This window comes from Entamoeba invadens (genome assembly GCF_000330505.1).
Source record: "Entamoeba invadens IP1 unplaced genomic scaffold scaff_1105074726403, whole genome shotgun sequence".
Taxonomy (NCBI): domain Eukaryota; phylum Evosea; order Mastigamoebida; family Endamoebidae; genus Entamoeba; species Entamoeba invadens.
Window position 1 is genome coordinate 76600 of NW_004440309.1, and position 19370 is coordinate 95969.

Sequence of the window (19370 nt, forward strand, 5' to 3'; positions counted from 1 at the left end):
ACATCATACACATCCCATTTTGTTATACAGCTTCAATAAATGTGATTATGTGAGGTATTGGATTATTCTGAACCATGTCGACTTCGGTTTACAACTCATCATCTCTAACTTTTTAAAATGTCTGATCTTCTTCACAGCGACCGTTCTCCCCAAATTTATCACTTTAAATATGATACCAACACCACATCAACAAAGTTTAGTTATGATAGTGATACTGCTATCATCAATCCAAGTTGATAACGCAGTTGAAAATATTAGTAAAAATATCTGAGTCAACTACGTACCACGTTTTTTAAATTTACAACTTAATCTTAAGAAACTTTTGAAATCACCGAAATATGTCAGTAATATATCATTGCGAATAGACATGCTTATTTTGGTTGTAATATAATAACTTTTAGATGAGATAAAATAAATATCAGTGATGTTACGACAATTTTAAATATTCAAAAATTTAATGTTCTGATAATATTATTATCTTCTAAAATAAAATAATAGAAAATATTTCGAAAATGTTTAATTGTGATCAAAATATAATTTGTATAAAAAACAATTTATTTTTTACATGTTTATTATTAATGATATAATTCAATTATAGGTATTATTATTATATTTATTATTATATATTATAATAAAAAACAATTAACTAACAATGTAATCGATCAATAATACCAAGTGATTCTTTCCTTTCTTTTCTTCAACAATCTTTTTGTATATCTGTATTATATTTATAATATTATAATATTATAAATATAAGCGCTTATACCTCTATAATTTGTTGTTAAGACTGTTATTTTATGCCGTATAAGCGCTATTGATTTATTTTATTAATTAATTATCATTATCTTCAGTCTTACTTTATGTATACAACAAAGAGGGACTTTTTTATAACAATAAAAAAGTCACAATGGCATGTTCACGGGTATATATTTTTCAATTACATTGTTCGCCGACTCGGTTCGAGCCGGCCTCTCTTACTTACATTCTAATGGATCAATACCTTTAACGTTTTTTTAAATAAAAGAAACAACCTTTGTTTTGTTAATTGTGATGCTTTATTAACCAAATGGGGATGCGCCTTTTTACCTTTTAATACAGATTAAATAATAAGATTGTTTCTTTGTTAATTTTGTTTCTCGTTTATTGTGGCGCATTCGGTATTATTGTATGTGACTTTTATTGTATTTTCTTTAGTCATTAGTTTTAATAATTGCACAATTAATTCATTAACTGTAGGCTACTTATCACATAAAAGGAAAGAATGTTTTCGATCATTGTAACTTTTTTGACATTGTTGATGTTGTTAATTTTAAATAGTGTCAGTTTTCATTCTGTTTGTTGTTTTTAATATTGCATGACATATATATTTAAGCATTTGAGATGTGAGCTTAAATTCTTTGACATTACCCATTTGGTTTAATATATACATGTTGAAGATAATAATGTAATCAACTCCATTTCATTGTTGTTTAATTGTTGTTTTTGATTATCAAATTCTAGCTTTATATACACTTTATTAATTCTATTTATAAATTTCGTGTTACCAACTGAATACACATTATTCTATTAATACAGTGTTGAAATACAAAAAAAAATTGGATCTTTGTGTGCCATCTCTTGACTTTTTCAAAATTTAATTGTGTATACAATAAATACCACTTGTTTTATTTTCATTTTTATTAAATAATAGCAAACAATAACCAAATAAAAATTGTGTCGGCAATGCTTCTATTTTAAAAAAAAATCAAAACAACGCTAATGTGTCTCTATTGTCATTGTTGTCCAAACATCAATAATGTGTGTTTATTTGAATAATAAAATCAACTCAATTTTACTTTTAAATAAAAGGTATTTTTTAAAATAAAAACATTATTTTATTATTTTTTCAAAATAAACACGTAATATTATATTCGGAAATAGTTCTATTGGTGGTATTGTAATTGTAAATGGGTGTTTTTTGTAATTATATTATCATAAAAAATTAATTATTTTTACTATGAAAAACCATATATAGAGTTTAGGTTTAAACAATTTAATGTTTTGTTAGTTTGTATTTTTAAATTTAAAAGAAACTGTTATTCAAAAAGTCATAAAAACAGAAAAGTGTCTATCAAACACAAAACAAAACAACATCGTTCAATTTATTCCAACCTTTTCATCAAGCAAAAAAATAATTATATTTTTAAACTAATTTTAACAATTATAATATACAATAACTTTGTTGTCCAAAAATTAACAAACAATAACAAATTATATAACTATAATAACATTTTCAATGTTTTTAATAAACCCAACAAATAAAGTTTCAAGATTGTTATTTTATTTTTAAATACAACAATTAAATTATTTATAAATCAAATTAAAGTAAATCTAAAAATAAATTGACAAATTATTTAAAAAAATTGGTGATTGAATTTTATTTTTAAAATATTGAATTTTAATTTGGTTCGTGCACTTCTATAATTGGTTGTGTCTAAGTTTCTTGAATTTTTTATTTTGATTTTTCCACATAACAACCAATATAATTATCTAATAAAATAATTATTTTAATTCTTTGTTTAACACTTTAATAAACCAATGTTTTTTAAAAAGAAAAATAAATGAAAAATGTCTGTTTATTTGTAAATTTTTTAATTGGAATAATTTAATGTACCCTAAACAAGTTATCAGTCAGTTTATTTTATCTTAAAACAATAAACAACCAAGTACTTAAATACTTAAAATTAAATTTAAATATTTTTTGGATAATATAATTATGTCTCGACCAATAAATATAACATATATTCAATTCATTTGATTATTAATAATATAAAATAGTCTTACAAACAAAAAACTATTACAATTACATTTTCCAACAAAAGAATTGAAGGGGAAAATCAAAACATCCTAATTATTCCTTTTAGAATTGTAAATAATTAATAATAGAATGTCCACTGGTTTCATTTTTCATTATTTCCATCTTTATTTGTTACTGACTTGTAATGATTTTTCAGAAAAATTTGTACATTGTTTGGAAAAATTTATGTACATTTAGAAATGAAAAAATAACATTAGAGTCTGTCTTTTAAAGTTATCTGGTGGACAAAAAATAGCTTCATTTTTGTCTAAACATCGGGCATTAGGTAAAATGTGAAAAAACCCGAAACAATTGGGATGGATTTTTGGGACTGCTCCCCGAATTATTCCATTTTTTATGGTCCAAAAGGCACCAGATAACTTTAAAAGACAGACTGTACTAAAACGAGATAATCATAAATATCAATTAAAAACGTTTCATATACAAAATTTGATGTTTGAAATTGTATCACAAAAGGCTGCAGTAGTAATGCTCGTGATGAAACAAGAATGATGATTAAATTACATCTTTCATAGTTATTGTCACTCCAAACCTTGGAAAAATAAAAAATATCAAAAAACAATTGTTGGTATGTTTTGAAAACAAAAGTGTCAACATTTCTTTATCACATGAAAATGGTTATGTGATAATAGAATATTAAAAACAGTGAAAGTGACATTAAATTTTGGTGATTGTATAATACACATCAAATAGTATATCATATCTAAAAAAACTCACAAAGCTTATTTTGATCATTGAAAACAAAATAAAAATAATAAATTAATATGTTGATGAATGTATAATAAGAAGTTGTTTTGTTTAATATGTCAAACCCAATAAAAACGATTAAAACGGTGATATAATTATTAGGACGAGGTATGGTCGTCTTTTTATGAAATTTTGTTCAAATCACACATAAATATATTATGCAAATATGCAAAATTAGTTCACAAACAAAATTTATGTTGCTGACTAGTATATTAGATATAAGAAAAAAAAGACGTTTTCAATAAAGAGGTAATAATTAAATTGTAATTATTTTTTTTATTTATAATTTGAAATGTGACATATTGGAACAGTAGATAATATTTTTTTTATATAAAATAGTGATTTTGCTTTCAAGTTCTACATACGAAATGATATTTGAGCGTAACTCAAAAAGCGACAAAACCTCTTTAAATAACTTAGTGTCTCTCTGAATTAAAGTTTCGTGCAAATTTCCTAAATATTGTGGAAATCGTCTCAAACAAGAAATTAAGATCCAAAACAAAGAAGCACTAATCTAAAAACTAATAATTGTTGATGAAAAACGTCAATAGTAAAACCATAATCATATAATTCACAAAATAATACTTTTATTATACTGAAAAAAATTTCGACGTCACACAAACTATAAAAAGAAGAATTATTTTTTACTACCAACAAGATGAGCAAATTCATTGGCGAACAAATCACCATCAAAAACAACTTTGGCAAGTACCTCTCAGCACAACCAAATGGAACTGTTATAGCTAACAGAGACTTGCCACAACAGTGGGAAACCTTTGAGATTGTAGAAGCTCCACAGAACAAAGTTGCTTTGAAGACTTGCCACGGCAAATATCTTTCGATCAATCCAAGAAATACATTAGAGGTATGCGCACCACACATCAAAGAATGGGAGTTCTTAGAAATCGTTAAGACCTCAGATAAGAAGTACACAATCAAGTCATATCACGGAAAGTACTTGTCTTCTGCTATGAACGGTGAACTTACAGCCGGTAAAATGATTGCTGCACAATCAGAGAAATTTGAGATCAAAACTATTGGCTCAAAGCCAAAGTCTAAAAAGTTTGCTGGAACGACCATCGCCATCAAATCTTTCCATGGAAAGTACCTCACTGCTACACCAGCCGGCGACATCAGTGCAACTGCACCACATCTCAAGGAATGGGAGAAGTTCCAAGTCAACATGGTACCAAACGATAAGACACAAGTCGGATTCAGAAATTGGCATGGAAAGTATGTCTCAGCCAACCCCAATGGGAAGATGGAGAAATGCTCAACTAATTTCAAAGGTTGGGAATGGTTCATCATAGAAAAGTCACCAGAAAAGAAGATGTATACCATCAAAACACCAACTGGAAAGTATTTGTCCGCTCAACCAAATGGCGTTTTGACTGCTGACAAAGCAATTGCTCAAAGCTGGGAGTGGTTCACAATTGAGAAGGCACTTTAACTCATTTTTTCATCATTGTTGTTTCAATTAATACATATAATAAAGTTTAATATTTGAATAGAAAGAAGTTTTATTATTATATAATATAATATAATATAATATAATATAATATAATATAATATAATATAATATAATATAATATAATATAATATAATATAATATAATATAATATAATATAATATAATATATAATAAAATATAATATTATATTATACAGAGGTTTCCAAAATAATTATTGCCGAAAATGTGGTATTATAACGTACGAATTTATAAGAGAAAATGAACATTTTGGTTATGAAATGGTGACGTGGGTAATTAGGATTGTGATTTTGAAAATTTCTGATATTATATAAGTGATTTATTTCTATACACTACAATATAGAAAAAAATATAATAAAAAACTTATATTTATAAGAATCAATAATTTATAAAAATTAATGGTTATTTGAATAGAAAAAATTAAATAGTAGATGAGTTAAATTAAAACCACATCCGAACTTAAAACTTTCTTTGGAAGATTCTCAACAAATTTTGTGTCAGGGTGTCCAATTGCGATCATCAAAAGAAGATCCTCATCGATATCTGTTTTACTTTCTTTATGAAGTGCATTTAACCACTTATCAGCAACAAGCGTGATAATACCAATTGGGACCGTAGCAAGACCAAGAATGGAAGCCGCCACTAATATGTTTTGTGCTGCAAACCCCGCATTGATCTCAGCATAACTTTTGTTTGACTTTTCAACAGTGATAATAATTGCTGATGGACAGTCATATGTTAGTATTGATTTGACACCCAATGAAGACATTCTTTCTGTATAAAGTGTTGGATTCAAATTGAAAATGGTATCTTGACACTCATCTGCTACTTTTGCGATGAACTCAGTGTCTAATATGTTAATACTTATTTTTTATTAAAATTATATTAAATATGTTAATACTTAATACCATTTTACACACAATGTTATTAATAACAATGGTGTTAAAATATCATAGAAATTAGATAATAAAAAACTTGTCAACACATAAAACCGAAGTGGCTGCATATTACGGGCAGTTGGAGCACTACGCCCAGCTAGTAATAAAGCATCCATATCCGTTTTACTCACAGGTTCTTTTGTAAATTTGCGGCACGTTCTTCTTTGGGTATGTTCCATTGTTTTTGAGTTGAAATTCAAATAGTTTAAGTCGAGCATTCTTATCAAATATTATATTAACAATTATACTATTTTATTAATAAATAATTGTGACTTTATTTTTAAATTATAATTTATTATAATTTTTTTAAACTTAAAATAACACTGAATTTTTTTACTTGCTGCATTTTTAACCTTACGAAGTGAAAACTGGATAATTTATATCCTTGATTTTTTGACTTAAAATAAGTCACTTTTTTATTTTTGTATTTGAACTAAAAAGATCTTAAATTAAGAACGGTGTGTCACAAACCAATTTATATAATGAAAAATTGATAAAAATCGAAGCGCTCTCATGAAAATTAATGTGTATGTCTCGTAACAGCAAGTATTGACTATTTTTAACACATGGAAAATAGGAAACATGGGTCTGTAAAGACCAGTAGTTTGCGCGAAAACTAATCGATTTTGTGTTTTGAATTTATTTTTAATTGTTCTAAAAATAAATATGATCTAGATAAATTTTATCCAGATTTCACCTTCCCACAAAAAAAGTTGATTCAGTTGACTTGCTAAGGTTAAAATAAATTATTTTTTTTTTACTATTTTTGCTTATGTAATAATATGCAAATTATAAACTTCTTAAAAATAGGAAAACAATCAAATAAACTTGAAAAATCCCGAATTTTTAAATTTTATTTTGTTCAATGTTATTTATGGTGTTTATTTAATTTATTTTATTATAATTAGTTTACAAAGAATACATTCAAATAAAACGTATATTTTTTATTTGAATCGAAAATCAATGATTTACATTATTATTACTTTTTAAAGAAACAGAAATTAATGGTTTTGATTTAGTTTAAAGATCACAGAAATTGTTTTAAAAAAAATTATTAAAGCTATAAATAACATTAAAATTATTATTAACTATAATATATTTGTTACCTTTTTGTAACTTAACAAAATACTAACTTTTTTTTTAAAAACACAACAAGTAAAAAAACTTTTATATTTATTTTACGTAAAAAAGCGGGTGAAAACGATCGAAATAATTTAGTAACATCAATGATTGGTTTATTATTATCTTTTTTTATTCAATTAATTTACTATAAAAAACCATTTTTTAATTATTTTCCCAATAAGCTTTACAAATTACCAAATACTATTTATTATAATTTATCAAACTACACCAAAAAGGATAATAATAACAATAAATGAGCAAATACAAATTAACTCTACCAACTATCATAATTTTCTTCTAGTTTTAGCTTCAAAAAAGAAAAAAAAATACATAAAAGCACCACATTTATAGCTAAAGGCATTGAAGGCGAAGGTTGTGGATATGTTCTCAAGTTAGAAATCCCGAGAAAATGTACTGGAACTGTAGGAACCCCAAGATAGAAAAACGGAACGAACAAAAAAAAAGACAAAACTTGAAAAGGCGTACAACGATGGAACCTAATGACAAGAAAAATCTTTTTCTAAACAAGGTGTTTGGCGAGATGAAAGTTGTCGAGGCATCCCCCATCAACATATCTGGGCCAAAACCCAAAAAGCCGGACACAGATACAACTACACTTGTCTTTTTTAATTTAGATACGGAAGGGTGGGGCGTCATCGACGCTTATCAACTCCAACAAAGTTTGTCTGGTCTCGACCGGAAGACGATGATAGCTCAACAGAAAATCAATTTACCCGAGTCACAAATCAAACATTTGCTCAGTCAGTCCTCCACCGAATTTTCAAGTCGAGTCCCACAAAAAGTCTTTCAAGAATTCCAACGACTTTTGCAGTCCAAATGTGATGAACTGAAAGCTATCGCAAACCCAAAAAACATATACGAACTCTACGCAGCTCAATTCGTCGGCGAGAATGACGTCCCAAACGATTTTTTATACTTCTCAAGTACTGATTTCGTCATCCAAAAGATCGTCGAAGAGACGGAACGCAAAGAACGATGTCCCGTCTTATTTCTAGAGGGGAACGATGATATGGCAAAGTACCTCAAAATGATCGAAAAAATGTTTTTTGGAAAGCGACACGTCATCAAGGAAAACACCGTGTATTACAACTCGGTCAATCCGGCTACCATCGACGACTTTTTTAAGACTACTAAGTGTAAGAAGTACTCAGAAGCTTTCAAACAAATCTCAGACGCACAAGCAGAAGGTCTTCAATCCGTTTCTTCAGAGATGTGTCAAGGGAACAACGAGAAAAGTTTAAAGGGGATGAATGAAGAGAATGACACTGATATGAAATTGGACGTTCGAATGGTCGATATAGTCGAACGGTCGAAACGAAGGAAAATCAACCCGAACATGTTTGACTTTTTTAACCCTGTATTTCAAACACCAAAGGTGCATAAAGACCTTGAGGACGTCCCTGTCCACGCAAAAGATGAAAGAAAGAATTTTGTGTTTGAATATATGTTAGTGGGCGAAGGACACGTCGAACAAATCACTTCGACGTTTTGTCTTGTCGATGTCACAAACAAAAGGAAGTTGTGTTCCGACTACTATGTAGAATTGAACAGAAATAAAGACACGATAGATGCATTCACACATATGAGTCCGGCACTGATTCGACTGTGGCCTGATGATATTCAGAACGATGAAATCTGGGGAGTTGTGCGATACTATAAAAACGCGGACGGCGATATCGACGGCGTGAGAGAATTATACGAGAAAGGACTTGAAGACAAGAAGGCGAAGAAGTATCGCGAGAAGATAGCGACGATGAAACTGGACTATAGCAAACAGCAACTTCTGTTTGTTGGACTGATCCCAATCGACAAGAAACAATTTGAGAAGAGAGGCCAACTTCTCAATTTCAAATTCTACAGAGAAGACGTTGAAAGTGAAAAGAAGTTGTTTGACTTGATTGAAGACATCAAAATGAAAAAGGCGAAAGAAGTTGTCTGCCACGTGTGGGTACCCACAATCAGTTATTCTCCGCTTGAAGAGTGGAAAGAGGCGACGGCGCGTTTGTTTGATGGAAAGGAGCGAAACAAAGAACTTGAAGAGGAACAAAAGGTGAAAGGCGACAAAGTTGTTGATATCCCAATACTCGAAGACCTTTGTGCAGTCGACAAACTCTGTGACATTAACAACCAATATGTCAATCGAATGATCGTTAGTCCTACTGAAGTGTTCCTTGGGAAGGAGAGAAAGAGGGCTGGAGTCATTGTTAAAGTTGCGTTAAGAGAATCTGATGGGAATGTCTCCGATGAAAGTCTTGACTTAAAAGTGTTCTACCCACAGAAGACTCTTATTAAGAAAGGAACAACTGAGATGCTCACGGGAGGCCATTCTTCATTCTCACACTCGAAAGTCGGGCAGTTCTTCACAGAGATGCGAATCGAGTTGCCATTCCCATTGAAGAAAACACATCATTTGCTTTTCTCGATTTTCGACGTGTCGGCAGAAGAAAGTGGAAACACCTCAAAACCACTGTATGCGGTGTATCCCCTGTTTAATGAACTGGAGAAAGACCCAATTGCTGCGAATGGACAGTTGTTACTTCTCAATGATTTGAATGGAGAGATCACTCTTCCGATTATGAAGAACCCAAATAAGAACTACTTGAGCCACCAGGACTTCATGGAATCGACGAAGACGTATCTTAAAGTCAAATTAAGTCTTTTTAGTACTATATACCCAACAAGCAGCGAGACATATAAATTCATCCAATTAATCAATAGATACACAAAGCTTGAAAACGTCTCAAAGAAGTCGGAGAACGACGACAAGACAATACGAATGCTCGAAGAGACGATTAAGGGGAGCTCTGCGAATCTCCCGGAGAGCGACTGTGTACATTTTCTTCCCGTTATCTTGAATGGATTGTTGGGAGTCACTTCAATTATATCAAACGCCGTGTTTGATATTGTGAACAAAGTCTCTTCGTATGAACTGAAACACTTTATGGCATGCAAGGAGATTGGTATTGAAGCTATTAGACACCCTGTTTTGTCTCGGTATTTACTCTATCACTGTGAGTGTAATTCTTCTTCGTTGTCTAATATGGTAATTAAAGTGAAGACGCAGCTTGTTAGTGTAAAACAAGAATCTTTTGTGTTTGGGTCAGTTTGGTTCTTCTTTGAAGTGATGACGCGGATTGTTGTGAGCATTTTGGATGCCTCTGGAAATTTAGTTGGCGATCGATCGAAGGGATTTACCGACGAGATACTCTCACGATTCAAAAAGTCGTTTTTACAGGCGTTTTATACTGCGTTTTCAGATACACTGAGACAAGCTGTGCTGAACAAAAATTTTAAGAACCTTGTCGAAGCCAATTTGGCATATGTCCAATTTTTGATGAAAATGTTCCGATTGATGGGAAGGAGTGAAGCACTTGTGATGTTGGAGTACCACATCATGCAACTGTCTTCGCCATATGTTGAGATGGAAGTTGGTCCGAAGAAGATGGAGATGAACTCCGAAGAGATGATCTTCTTAACACTTCTGAGACTTGATGCTGTCAATGAATTTTCGAAGTTTCCATATATTGACAAATTGTGTCTTCCAAACAAACTGAAGGTGACAAATATTGAAGATTTGGAAGACAATGTATTAGAAAAGTACTTACCGACGTGCTTTTTGTTACGACAATATCTCTTGTTAATACAGAAACCGTCGGACTTCTCTAAGATGGCAGTGATGTCGCTGATATCGTTTTTACAACGCCTTGACTTAAATATCAATTTACAGAGTGAAGATAAAAAGGGGATTTTATCTGATATGTTGATGCCACTGTTACTGAGATTGATCGACGAAGATGATTACTTCATTACTTGGGCGAATGCACAGAGCAGAACGAATAAAGGGAAAGGTCTTGAAGAAGTCGAACTACTTATGTTTGCTTGTTTGTATGTGTTCAAAATTATGGACGATGAGACGTTAAGGACGTGGCTTGAGAATGAAGTCCCGTCGCGATTGAAAATCATCACTAATATCATCAAACGAGCGATTATGATCTTGTCGCAGTACCCCCTTCCTATTTTACTTGATGTTGAAAATGTTGTAGAAAATGAAAGAAAGCGGATGTACGACACATTATCGAATGAACCGAGTCAACAAAATCAGACGAAGGAAACGTCCCAACATAAACGAATACGACGACCGAGTCAGGCGAAGGAAGACCAAGTGAAAGAGACGAAAGAAGTTAAAACGCATGTTATAGACATCGAATCGAAGAACCAGAAGTATTTGGACAAGGAGAAAGAAGAGAAGTTCTGGTTTTTGAAGAACAATATGATATTTGATTGTGTTATGGTGGCGATGGACGTCTTGGAAATGATATATGAAATAGCACGACAGATGGAAATAACAACGGAAAACATGGAGAATGTCGAGAACGACGAGGAAGGCCAAACGAAGAGTGCGTTGGTTGATGTTGAGAATGTGATCAATGAAGTGCTGTTTGATTGCCCGATGAATAGAAAGTATGCAGAACAGCTCTTTGCATTTGTGAGGAAGTTGTTGCTGAATCACTACAATTACATCTTCACACGCCGTGTCGACTTCTCGTTCAATCTTTTGAAAAACATTTTGAAGCTGTGTGGGAATGAAGACAACGTCATTTCTCATATGGCTATGCACAATTTGTATATATTCTCGAAGATCAATTTCTTGTGTGATATGGATCTGTCTCGGATATCCAATCACATTGTGTGTGCCCTTGGGCAGTTACAGAATTTGATGACAAACAAATTGAAGTTTGAAGACACGTTGGGCGACTTGGTGTTGTTGCCGGCGAAGGACTTTGGGTCGAGCAAAAAGTTGATAGAAATGTTAATTGCCCTTTACAAGGAGAAGGGTGTTTTAGATAGCAAATATCTGTTTAGAATACAACAACTGCAACTTGGAATTGATGCTGGAGAGAGCGAGTCCTTTTTACAATTTATGGCCGATGTGATTGATGCGCACAACCGTATTCTAGAACCATTTGTGGAAATGCCTGCTGATTTGGTCAATGGATATACGTCACTCAAAGAACAAATCACTGGGTTCTTCTCTTCGAAATTGCGAGTGAGAGGAATTGATGTCAAAAATGTGAAGAAACAGTTAGACTTGAAATATCGTGACTGTGTGTTTAAGAAGCCCCTCATAGAAAAGTGTGATGAAGCTCTTGGCAAGTTTGGGATGCTCATTAGAAACTTAAATGAGATTAACACGGTGTGGCAGAGAGATCAAACGGAAGCACTTGAACTTGAAAGCGTCTTTGGGCAACACACAAAAGACTCTGTTGAAACGTTGAAGTGGATCATTGAAAACGTTTTGCGGCCAATTACCGAAGGCGAAAGGAGTGAAGTGAAGAGCGAGGATTTAACGTTTGATTCCCTTTTGAGGCTTCGTGTTGAGCGAGAGAAAGACGAAGAACGAGTAACACAAGAAGTAGAGAGACGGAAAGTCTTGTTTAGTTCTTCTAAGGGCACAACAGGGCAAGAGAACCCGTATTTCCCAGTCAAAGATGAAGACTTTGAAGAGCTGTTGGACAGTGTGAAAAATTTGTTTAGTGAAAAGGTGAAATTGATAAAAACCACGACGGACGCATTTAAACGGTTTGAGACGAGTACAAAAGAGCTTGAAAACACGCGAGTGAATGTGATGAATGAGATTGAAGAAATGCATTCGATGAGCACGAAGAAATTGTATGACCAACCTTTGAACGACTCGTTTACCGAAAGCACGACATCGGACTTTTCAAGAATAATGGAGAGAGTGGAAGTGAGTGATTCTAAGGTATTTGGGCAGTTCAATTCTCTTGTGAAAATGACAAAACCTTGGTACCTCCGATTTGAGTATTGGAAGTTAATACTCCCGTTGACTCGTTCGATAGGAGAAATGGTGAATTCGATGATCAGAGTAGTCCAAGCGAATTCGAAGAGAATGAACTTTATGAGGGAGTGGCATAAACGTGAACGAGAACACGCGATATCGGCAGTGAGAGTGTTTGAATGGAGTAAAACAGTTGAGTTGTTAATGCGACAAAAGGATTGGTATCAGAACCAACACGTCTCTTGGTTGAGTAAAATAGCGGATGACTGTCTTACGGAAAAGCCTGATATTCTGAAGCTTCGGAAGGAGATGGCGGAACAATTACTTGGGATGGAATACTTGAAGTCGTCAGCTATGAGTGAACTCAAGAGGTTAAATCCACGGAAAAGAGGGACACGAAAAAGTATTGCGTTGGCTGAAGGAGAAACGTTTTCATTACAATCGACGAACATGAGTGTTGGTGCCCCACAAAACACGGGAAGACTCTCGACCGACTCTTCGCAGAGTGATGATGCCGAAACGGCCAATATGCTTGCTTCACTGAAACCGATTTGTTTTGATATTGTTGAGATTGATGACAACTTGGTGGACGTGTGTTTGGACAAAATCGAAGAGATGGCGACGAAGTTTAAAGAACAAAAAAGCATTGAAGAGAATTACGAAGAGAAACGGAAAGAGTACAACACGTTACAAATTGAGTTTGCTGAGAAGAAGGAAAGTTTGAAAGTGGATGATGAGAAGTTCTTTGCGAATGTGCAAGAACTGAAACAGAAGAGGAAGACGATAGTTGAAATGGAGAAAATGGAAATTCCCGAATTGAATGCGTATTGCGACTACCATACACTCACGAAGACGGTAACGAATAGCACGAAACAAATCAACGAAATGGTGTTGGAGTATTCGAAGAAGTCGACGAGCACGGACAAATCGGAAGAGAAGAAAGAAGAGAAAGATGTGAAGAAAGACGACGAGAAGGAGAACAAAGGAGTGTCTGATGAGGACCGGAAATACTTTTTGGACGAGAACGACTATTTCAAGGAAGAAGCGTTCTTGGACGTCAATCGGCACAAGCAACAGATCTTCGATAAGTGTGTGAAAGAGATGAATGAAGAGATGAAAAAGATGATGAACAAATTGGTTGAGTTGGATGAGTCAAACAAGGTGATTAAAGACCCGGACTTTATCATCTGGAAATTCTATGAGAGTACAAAGGACTATGAGAGCAATCCACGACTACACTTGACGTGGTTCAATAAAATGGCGGACAAGAACAAAGAGAATGGGAACGACGTTGAAGCTGGGATGTGTGAATTACATATGGTGCATTACATTTACAATCATATTGCGAACAGACAGATCGACTTGCCACAAAACTCATTAAAAGAAGTGTGTACGGACTTTTTGACAATGGACGAACCAAAGGAATTACAGGAGAACAACGACTGCTCATTTGAAACAATGGCGAACCACATCAAATTTGGTATTCAAGAGTTTGAGGCTGCTCAGTTGTACAATTACGCACTTGTGTTGTGTAATTTTGAGTTGCCGTTCTATGAGGAGACTGAGAACTACTCGAAACTTGCAAAGTGCCATGCGAAGATCAAAGAGCTGTACTCGAAAATGGACCAGAAGACTAACGCACCAGTGTATAGTGGGTACTTCTTTTTGCTTGAGTTTGTTGGAGCGCCGTTTGAAAGTATGCCAAACCCTCTTGGGTACATCTACAGGTCGGTGAAACCCCTTGATCAGTTCAAGGAAGAGTTACTGAAGATCTTTAAGCCGGAGAATCAAAGTATAGAGATCATCGACAAGAATGGGAAGATTAAAGACGAAACGAAGTGTTATATGAAAGTTACTTTGGTGTATCCAGTTGTCGACTCGGAACCTATAAGAGAGCCACAAACACTTCTGACGAACACTGCGAGTTTCATGTATGAAAAAGACACGGGAAGTAAAGCGCCATTGATGAAAAGAGAGAAAGAACGGTTCTTGCTCACTACCGAACTGTCAATGCCATGTGGAATGAAACGAGTGAAAGTCGTCAAGTCGGACAAGAACAGCTTGACCCCAATAATGAACGCGTCGGACGACTTGGAGATCCGGTTTGCGAAGTTGGCCAAAACGTTTTCGGACTATCAGAATCTGAAAAACAGTGGAAAGGACGACACGATACAATTGAACAAGATTCAGGAATGTATTGGGATGCTTCTTGAACCGAAACACAGCGAAAGTGTATATGAAATTATGGACGCGTTCTTGGGAGACCCAAGTTGTTACAAGAAATTGTATTCAGTTGATGAAGTGAATGCCTTGTACAGAACAATGCAACGTATTTGTGAATGTGTCGAAGGGAGTTTGGTTACACTTAAAAAGAAGAGGAACAATGAAGAGTGCAAGAAGTATACAAAACTGTTTGATCAATTCAAAAGCTTAATCACATCACTCGAAGAACCTATTTACACATTCGATGATGATGATAATTAATACCTTATTATTTTATTATATTTTTGATATTCTTTTTCTTTAGAGTGAACAAATTTTTTATTACAGTCATGCGAAAAAGCTGTCGCGTTTGGAAAAACCTGTCTCGGGTGGTAATGAACTATTCTAGTACTATAAACAAATGATCTGAAATAGAAAATGTTATTTGGAAATGCCGAATATTTTTATTCGATTTTTGTGAAATGACCCTGCAAATAAATCGAATAGAAGCTATACTGTATAGTAAGTAATTATAAATTTACTATAAAATATTTTTTCAAGACAGGTTTTTCCAAACGCGACAGCTTTTTCGCATGACTGTATATGTAAACATAATAAAACTAGACATAATATTTTTTTAATTAATCAAATTAATTAAATAACTATTTTGTATGATTTATTTAATTTACAACTATTTATGATTTTCTATTAGTTCGAAAAGTTAATATTTTTCATACGAAATTTCTAAAATTAATTTGAAATAGTTTGAGGTTTGATATGAACTGGAAAAGAAATTAACAATGGGAAAAACTCAAAAAAATAATGAACTATTTATAAACTTGATTTTTTATAAAAATTTAATTATTATTTTAAAGATTATTTATTAATAAATTATAGTTTTAATGTTATTCATTTGTTTTGTATTATTTTTATAATTATATTTTAAAAAACTAGTCAAAGTTATAAAAAGATAATATGATTTACTTTTAAGTTCCTATAAAAAGCTATAAAGATAAATCAAATTGATATATAGAATCAAATTAACTAATAATTATGACTTAGTCCAACAGTTTAAAACTATTAATTATTAAGAAATTAAAAAGAATAATTTGTAGTTTTTACCAAAATTCACAAAAAGTTAATAAAAAGAACGAAAAACATTTTTTAGAAGAAAATTTCAAAAAGACGTTTTACTAAAAAAAACACAAATAATAATTTTAAAAATTCCAATGAAAAACAACAAATCATTCGAGTCAATATATAACGAAAAACTGGAGGAAAATTGAAGATCTCAAAAACAAACAAACCGAACGATGATGTCCGAGTCTGGGGTTTTTGAGCGAATGGTTTTTAATAAATCGGACCACCTTTCAGTTTGTGGGATACATGAGGCACACAAGAAGAGTAAGGAGTATGAATACTTACCATCTCCTCCGATGATAAAAACTCCCCATTTAATATTGTGTTGTTGTTTAAATATAGGAATCGACCCCCCACTTAATGGATTAGTTAAACCAAATATATCATCTTCTATATATGGATGGATTAATGTTAAAGACCATAAGAAGCGTGAAATTGGATATGAAATATCAATTCAATTGGCAAACCAATACCAACGGTATTGTACACCTACTGTCTCAACAGAACCATTATGGGATCCAACTCCAGAAATAGTCAAAAAATCATGTCTAGCTGCGCGAGAACGATTTGGGAGAGATAGAGTGTTGTTTCACTATAACGGACATGGGGTGCCATTACCTACACTGAACCACGAGTGCTGGTTTTTTGATGAAAATATCACTACATATGTTCCGATGAATATTTCACATATCTACGATTGTTTGGGAGACAGAGCTGTATATGTCCTCGACTGTCCTTACTCACAAAGACTCTTCAAATGGTTCACAAAAAGAAATGAAAAACTGAAGAAAATGCAGAAGAAAGAAGCGGAGTATATCGTCTTCTCGGGATATGGCAATCTTCAAAAACCACAAACGAATCCAAACTACCCAATCGATATCTTCACAGCGTGTTTGACTACTCCACTCTCAATGTGTTTTTTGGACTATTACTACTCCAACGATAATATCATCTCTTTGCCTTCAAATTTCCTCAAAATCCTCCCCGTCGACCACAAAACAAAAATTCAACCATTTTCAGAGTTGTATGCTATTTTAACGAGTATCACAGAGGCTATTGCCTGGGACGTTTTAACTCCAGAAATGTTCTTGAAGTTGTTTCGACAAGACATCGCAGTCGCGTCACTATTTCGACACTTCATTTTAGCAACGCGAATTATGAAGAAGTTCAATTACACCCCACAAAGCTACCCGGCTCTACCAGACACTTCAAATCACCCCTTGTGGAGTTTGTGGGACTCGGTACTCGAACTTGCTATACCAAAGTTTGTGATGGTACAGAAAACAGTGAACTACGTGCCTTCCCCGTTCTTCAGTAATTTGATTGTTTCAATGAAGTCATGGCTTTTAACATATCCCGATAAACCATCAAACCCATGTCCACTTCCTATGTTATTCAGATTGTTTCTACGAAAAGACTATACCGTCGAGGTGTTTTCCATGTTGTGTGAATACGTCGATTTGGGGTACTTTGCATGCGAGAGAGTTGTGAATATCGGATTTATACCTCTCTTAGTGCAAAGTCTTGATAAAGAAGGTCTTCAGCAGTTTGGGGTGTTTTGCCTTGCGAAGCTGTTTTCATACGACTCGTCTAAAATAGGCCAATACCTCCATGGGTCGTTAGAGGCTCTGATGAAAATAGCAACAAAAGCTAAAGAAGCAAATGAATTGGTTTGCTCGTTGTTTTTACTTGCACAAGTCTTCTTGGACAAAAACATTGTAAACCAGTTGAATACCAAAAGTGTCGTCTACGACGCACTGTTTGCTATCTCACGAAATGACAATTCGATGGTGAAAATATGGGCGATTGTGTGCTTTGCACGACTTGTCGATCACGAGGGGGTGAAAAGTGATGTCTACAATTTGCCACAATTCCAGCCAATGTTGCAAGAATTGTCACAAGACGACTCTCCGTTGGTCAGAAGTGCTGTTGTGTATTTACTGATGTACTCAATACCAACACCACTCGCTGATAAGTCCAAAAAAATGTTAGATGAACTCCACCCGAAAGTATGTGAGTTGGCGAAAGACGCGTGTCCGACAGTTAGAAGTCTGTTAGTTGTCCTCATTTATCACGTATTTGTTATGGGACACCAAACATCGAAATATCAGGAAGTGTTATTCTATTTAAGCAATGATACCGACCCAGACGTTATCAGAGCGGCCGAAGGATTACTCTCGTTATGTGAAAAAAGTCGCATACAGAAACCATTTGGTCGGAAGACGATGACATCTCCTTTAGAGCAATTTGCAAAGGCAAGTTTGCGCATTTTTGATGACTTATTAGAACGGTTCTATTGCTCGGTAAGAGACGTTTTTCGACGACCGTTGTTGTTTAAAATAGTAAACGAAGAGAAGGACTCCCGGCAAGAATATTTCTTGAGTCAGACAAGAGCAGTCCAATCGGTTTCACGAATTAGTTATATGGAAATTCCAAATAAAATTCTAAAGGAAGAAACACGAATCACTTTTGGAACATCACTTCATGTCCCAAAGTGTGTGTTATATCACCCGACACTGCCGTGTGTACTTGCTGATATATCGAAAGACACTATTGGTGTCTTTGAATATAAGGTATCGCAGACTGAAACCAGTGACTTTTCAAATTATAATCCAATTAACACATCGGTAAAGTACTTGGACTGGCTTGATAAGAGTGACGCATATTTGGTTAGTGGGTGTGGCGATGGGTCTGTTCGTTTGTGGAATAATTGGGACTACAAGCCAAAGTTGATCACTTCATGGAGAGGCATCCCCAAACCCGTTGTTTCACAGGCGGTATTTTCTACGATGACGAATCACCGAGTCATCTCTGGGGATGGAGAGTCTGTTTTTGTGTGGGACGTTGAGAGTGAAAAATGCTTAGAAAATTATGAGATACCCAGTGGAGTGTCTTGTTTGAGTCAGTTTAGTGACAAGTCCTTTTTCTGTGGAGGTGTAAGTGGTGGTGTTTCGATAGTAGATATGCGGTGTAAAACAGTGAACGAGTGGAAAGATCAAAAGGAGCGAATTATTGATATTGGCTATTCAACGCGAGCCTACACCGTTGTCTCGACGAG

General features: G+C 33.7%; 4 protein-coding genes across 4 annotated transcripts; 3 read left to right on the top strand and 1 right to left on the bottom strand.

Annotated features, from left to right (window-relative positions):
• Positions 1-4262: 4262 nt before the first annotated feature.
• On the top strand, positions 4263-5054 carry EIN_390150 (hypothetical protein; the record flags this gene model as incomplete). The annotated part of the gene is made up of 1 exon (XM_004256133.1): positions 4263-5054. The coding sequence occupies one exon, from the start codon at positions 4263-4265 to the stop codon at positions 5052-5054; it is 792 nt and encodes a 263-aa protein (XP_004256181.1).
• A 474-nt stretch (positions 5055-5528) lies between these two features.
• Positions 5529-6209, bottom strand: EIN_390160 (hypothetical protein; the record flags this gene model as incomplete). The annotated part of the gene is made up of 2 exons (XM_004256134.1): positions 5529-5941; positions 6068-6209. 2 exons carry the CDS (start codon positions 6207-6209, stop codon positions 5529-5531), a joined length of 555 nt encoding a protein of 184 aa, XP_004256182.1.
• A 1433-nt stretch (positions 6210-7642) lies between these two features.
• On the top strand, positions 7643-15454 carry EIN_390170 (hypothetical protein; the record flags this gene model as incomplete). Its single annotated transcript, XM_004256135.1, has 1 exon — positions 7643-15454. One exon carries the CDS (start codon positions 7643-7645, stop codon positions 15452-15454), a length of 7812 nt encoding a protein of 2603 aa, XP_004256183.1.
• Positions 15455-16515: 1061 nt separating this feature from the next.
• Positions 16516-19356, top strand: EIN_390180 (WD domain containing protein; the record flags this gene model as incomplete). The annotated part of the gene is made up of 1 exon (XM_004256136.1): positions 16516-19356. A coding segment is annotated over one exon (2841 nt), but the record flags the coding sequence as incomplete, so codon positions are not given.
• Between the last annotated feature and the right edge of the window lie 14 nt (positions 19357-19370).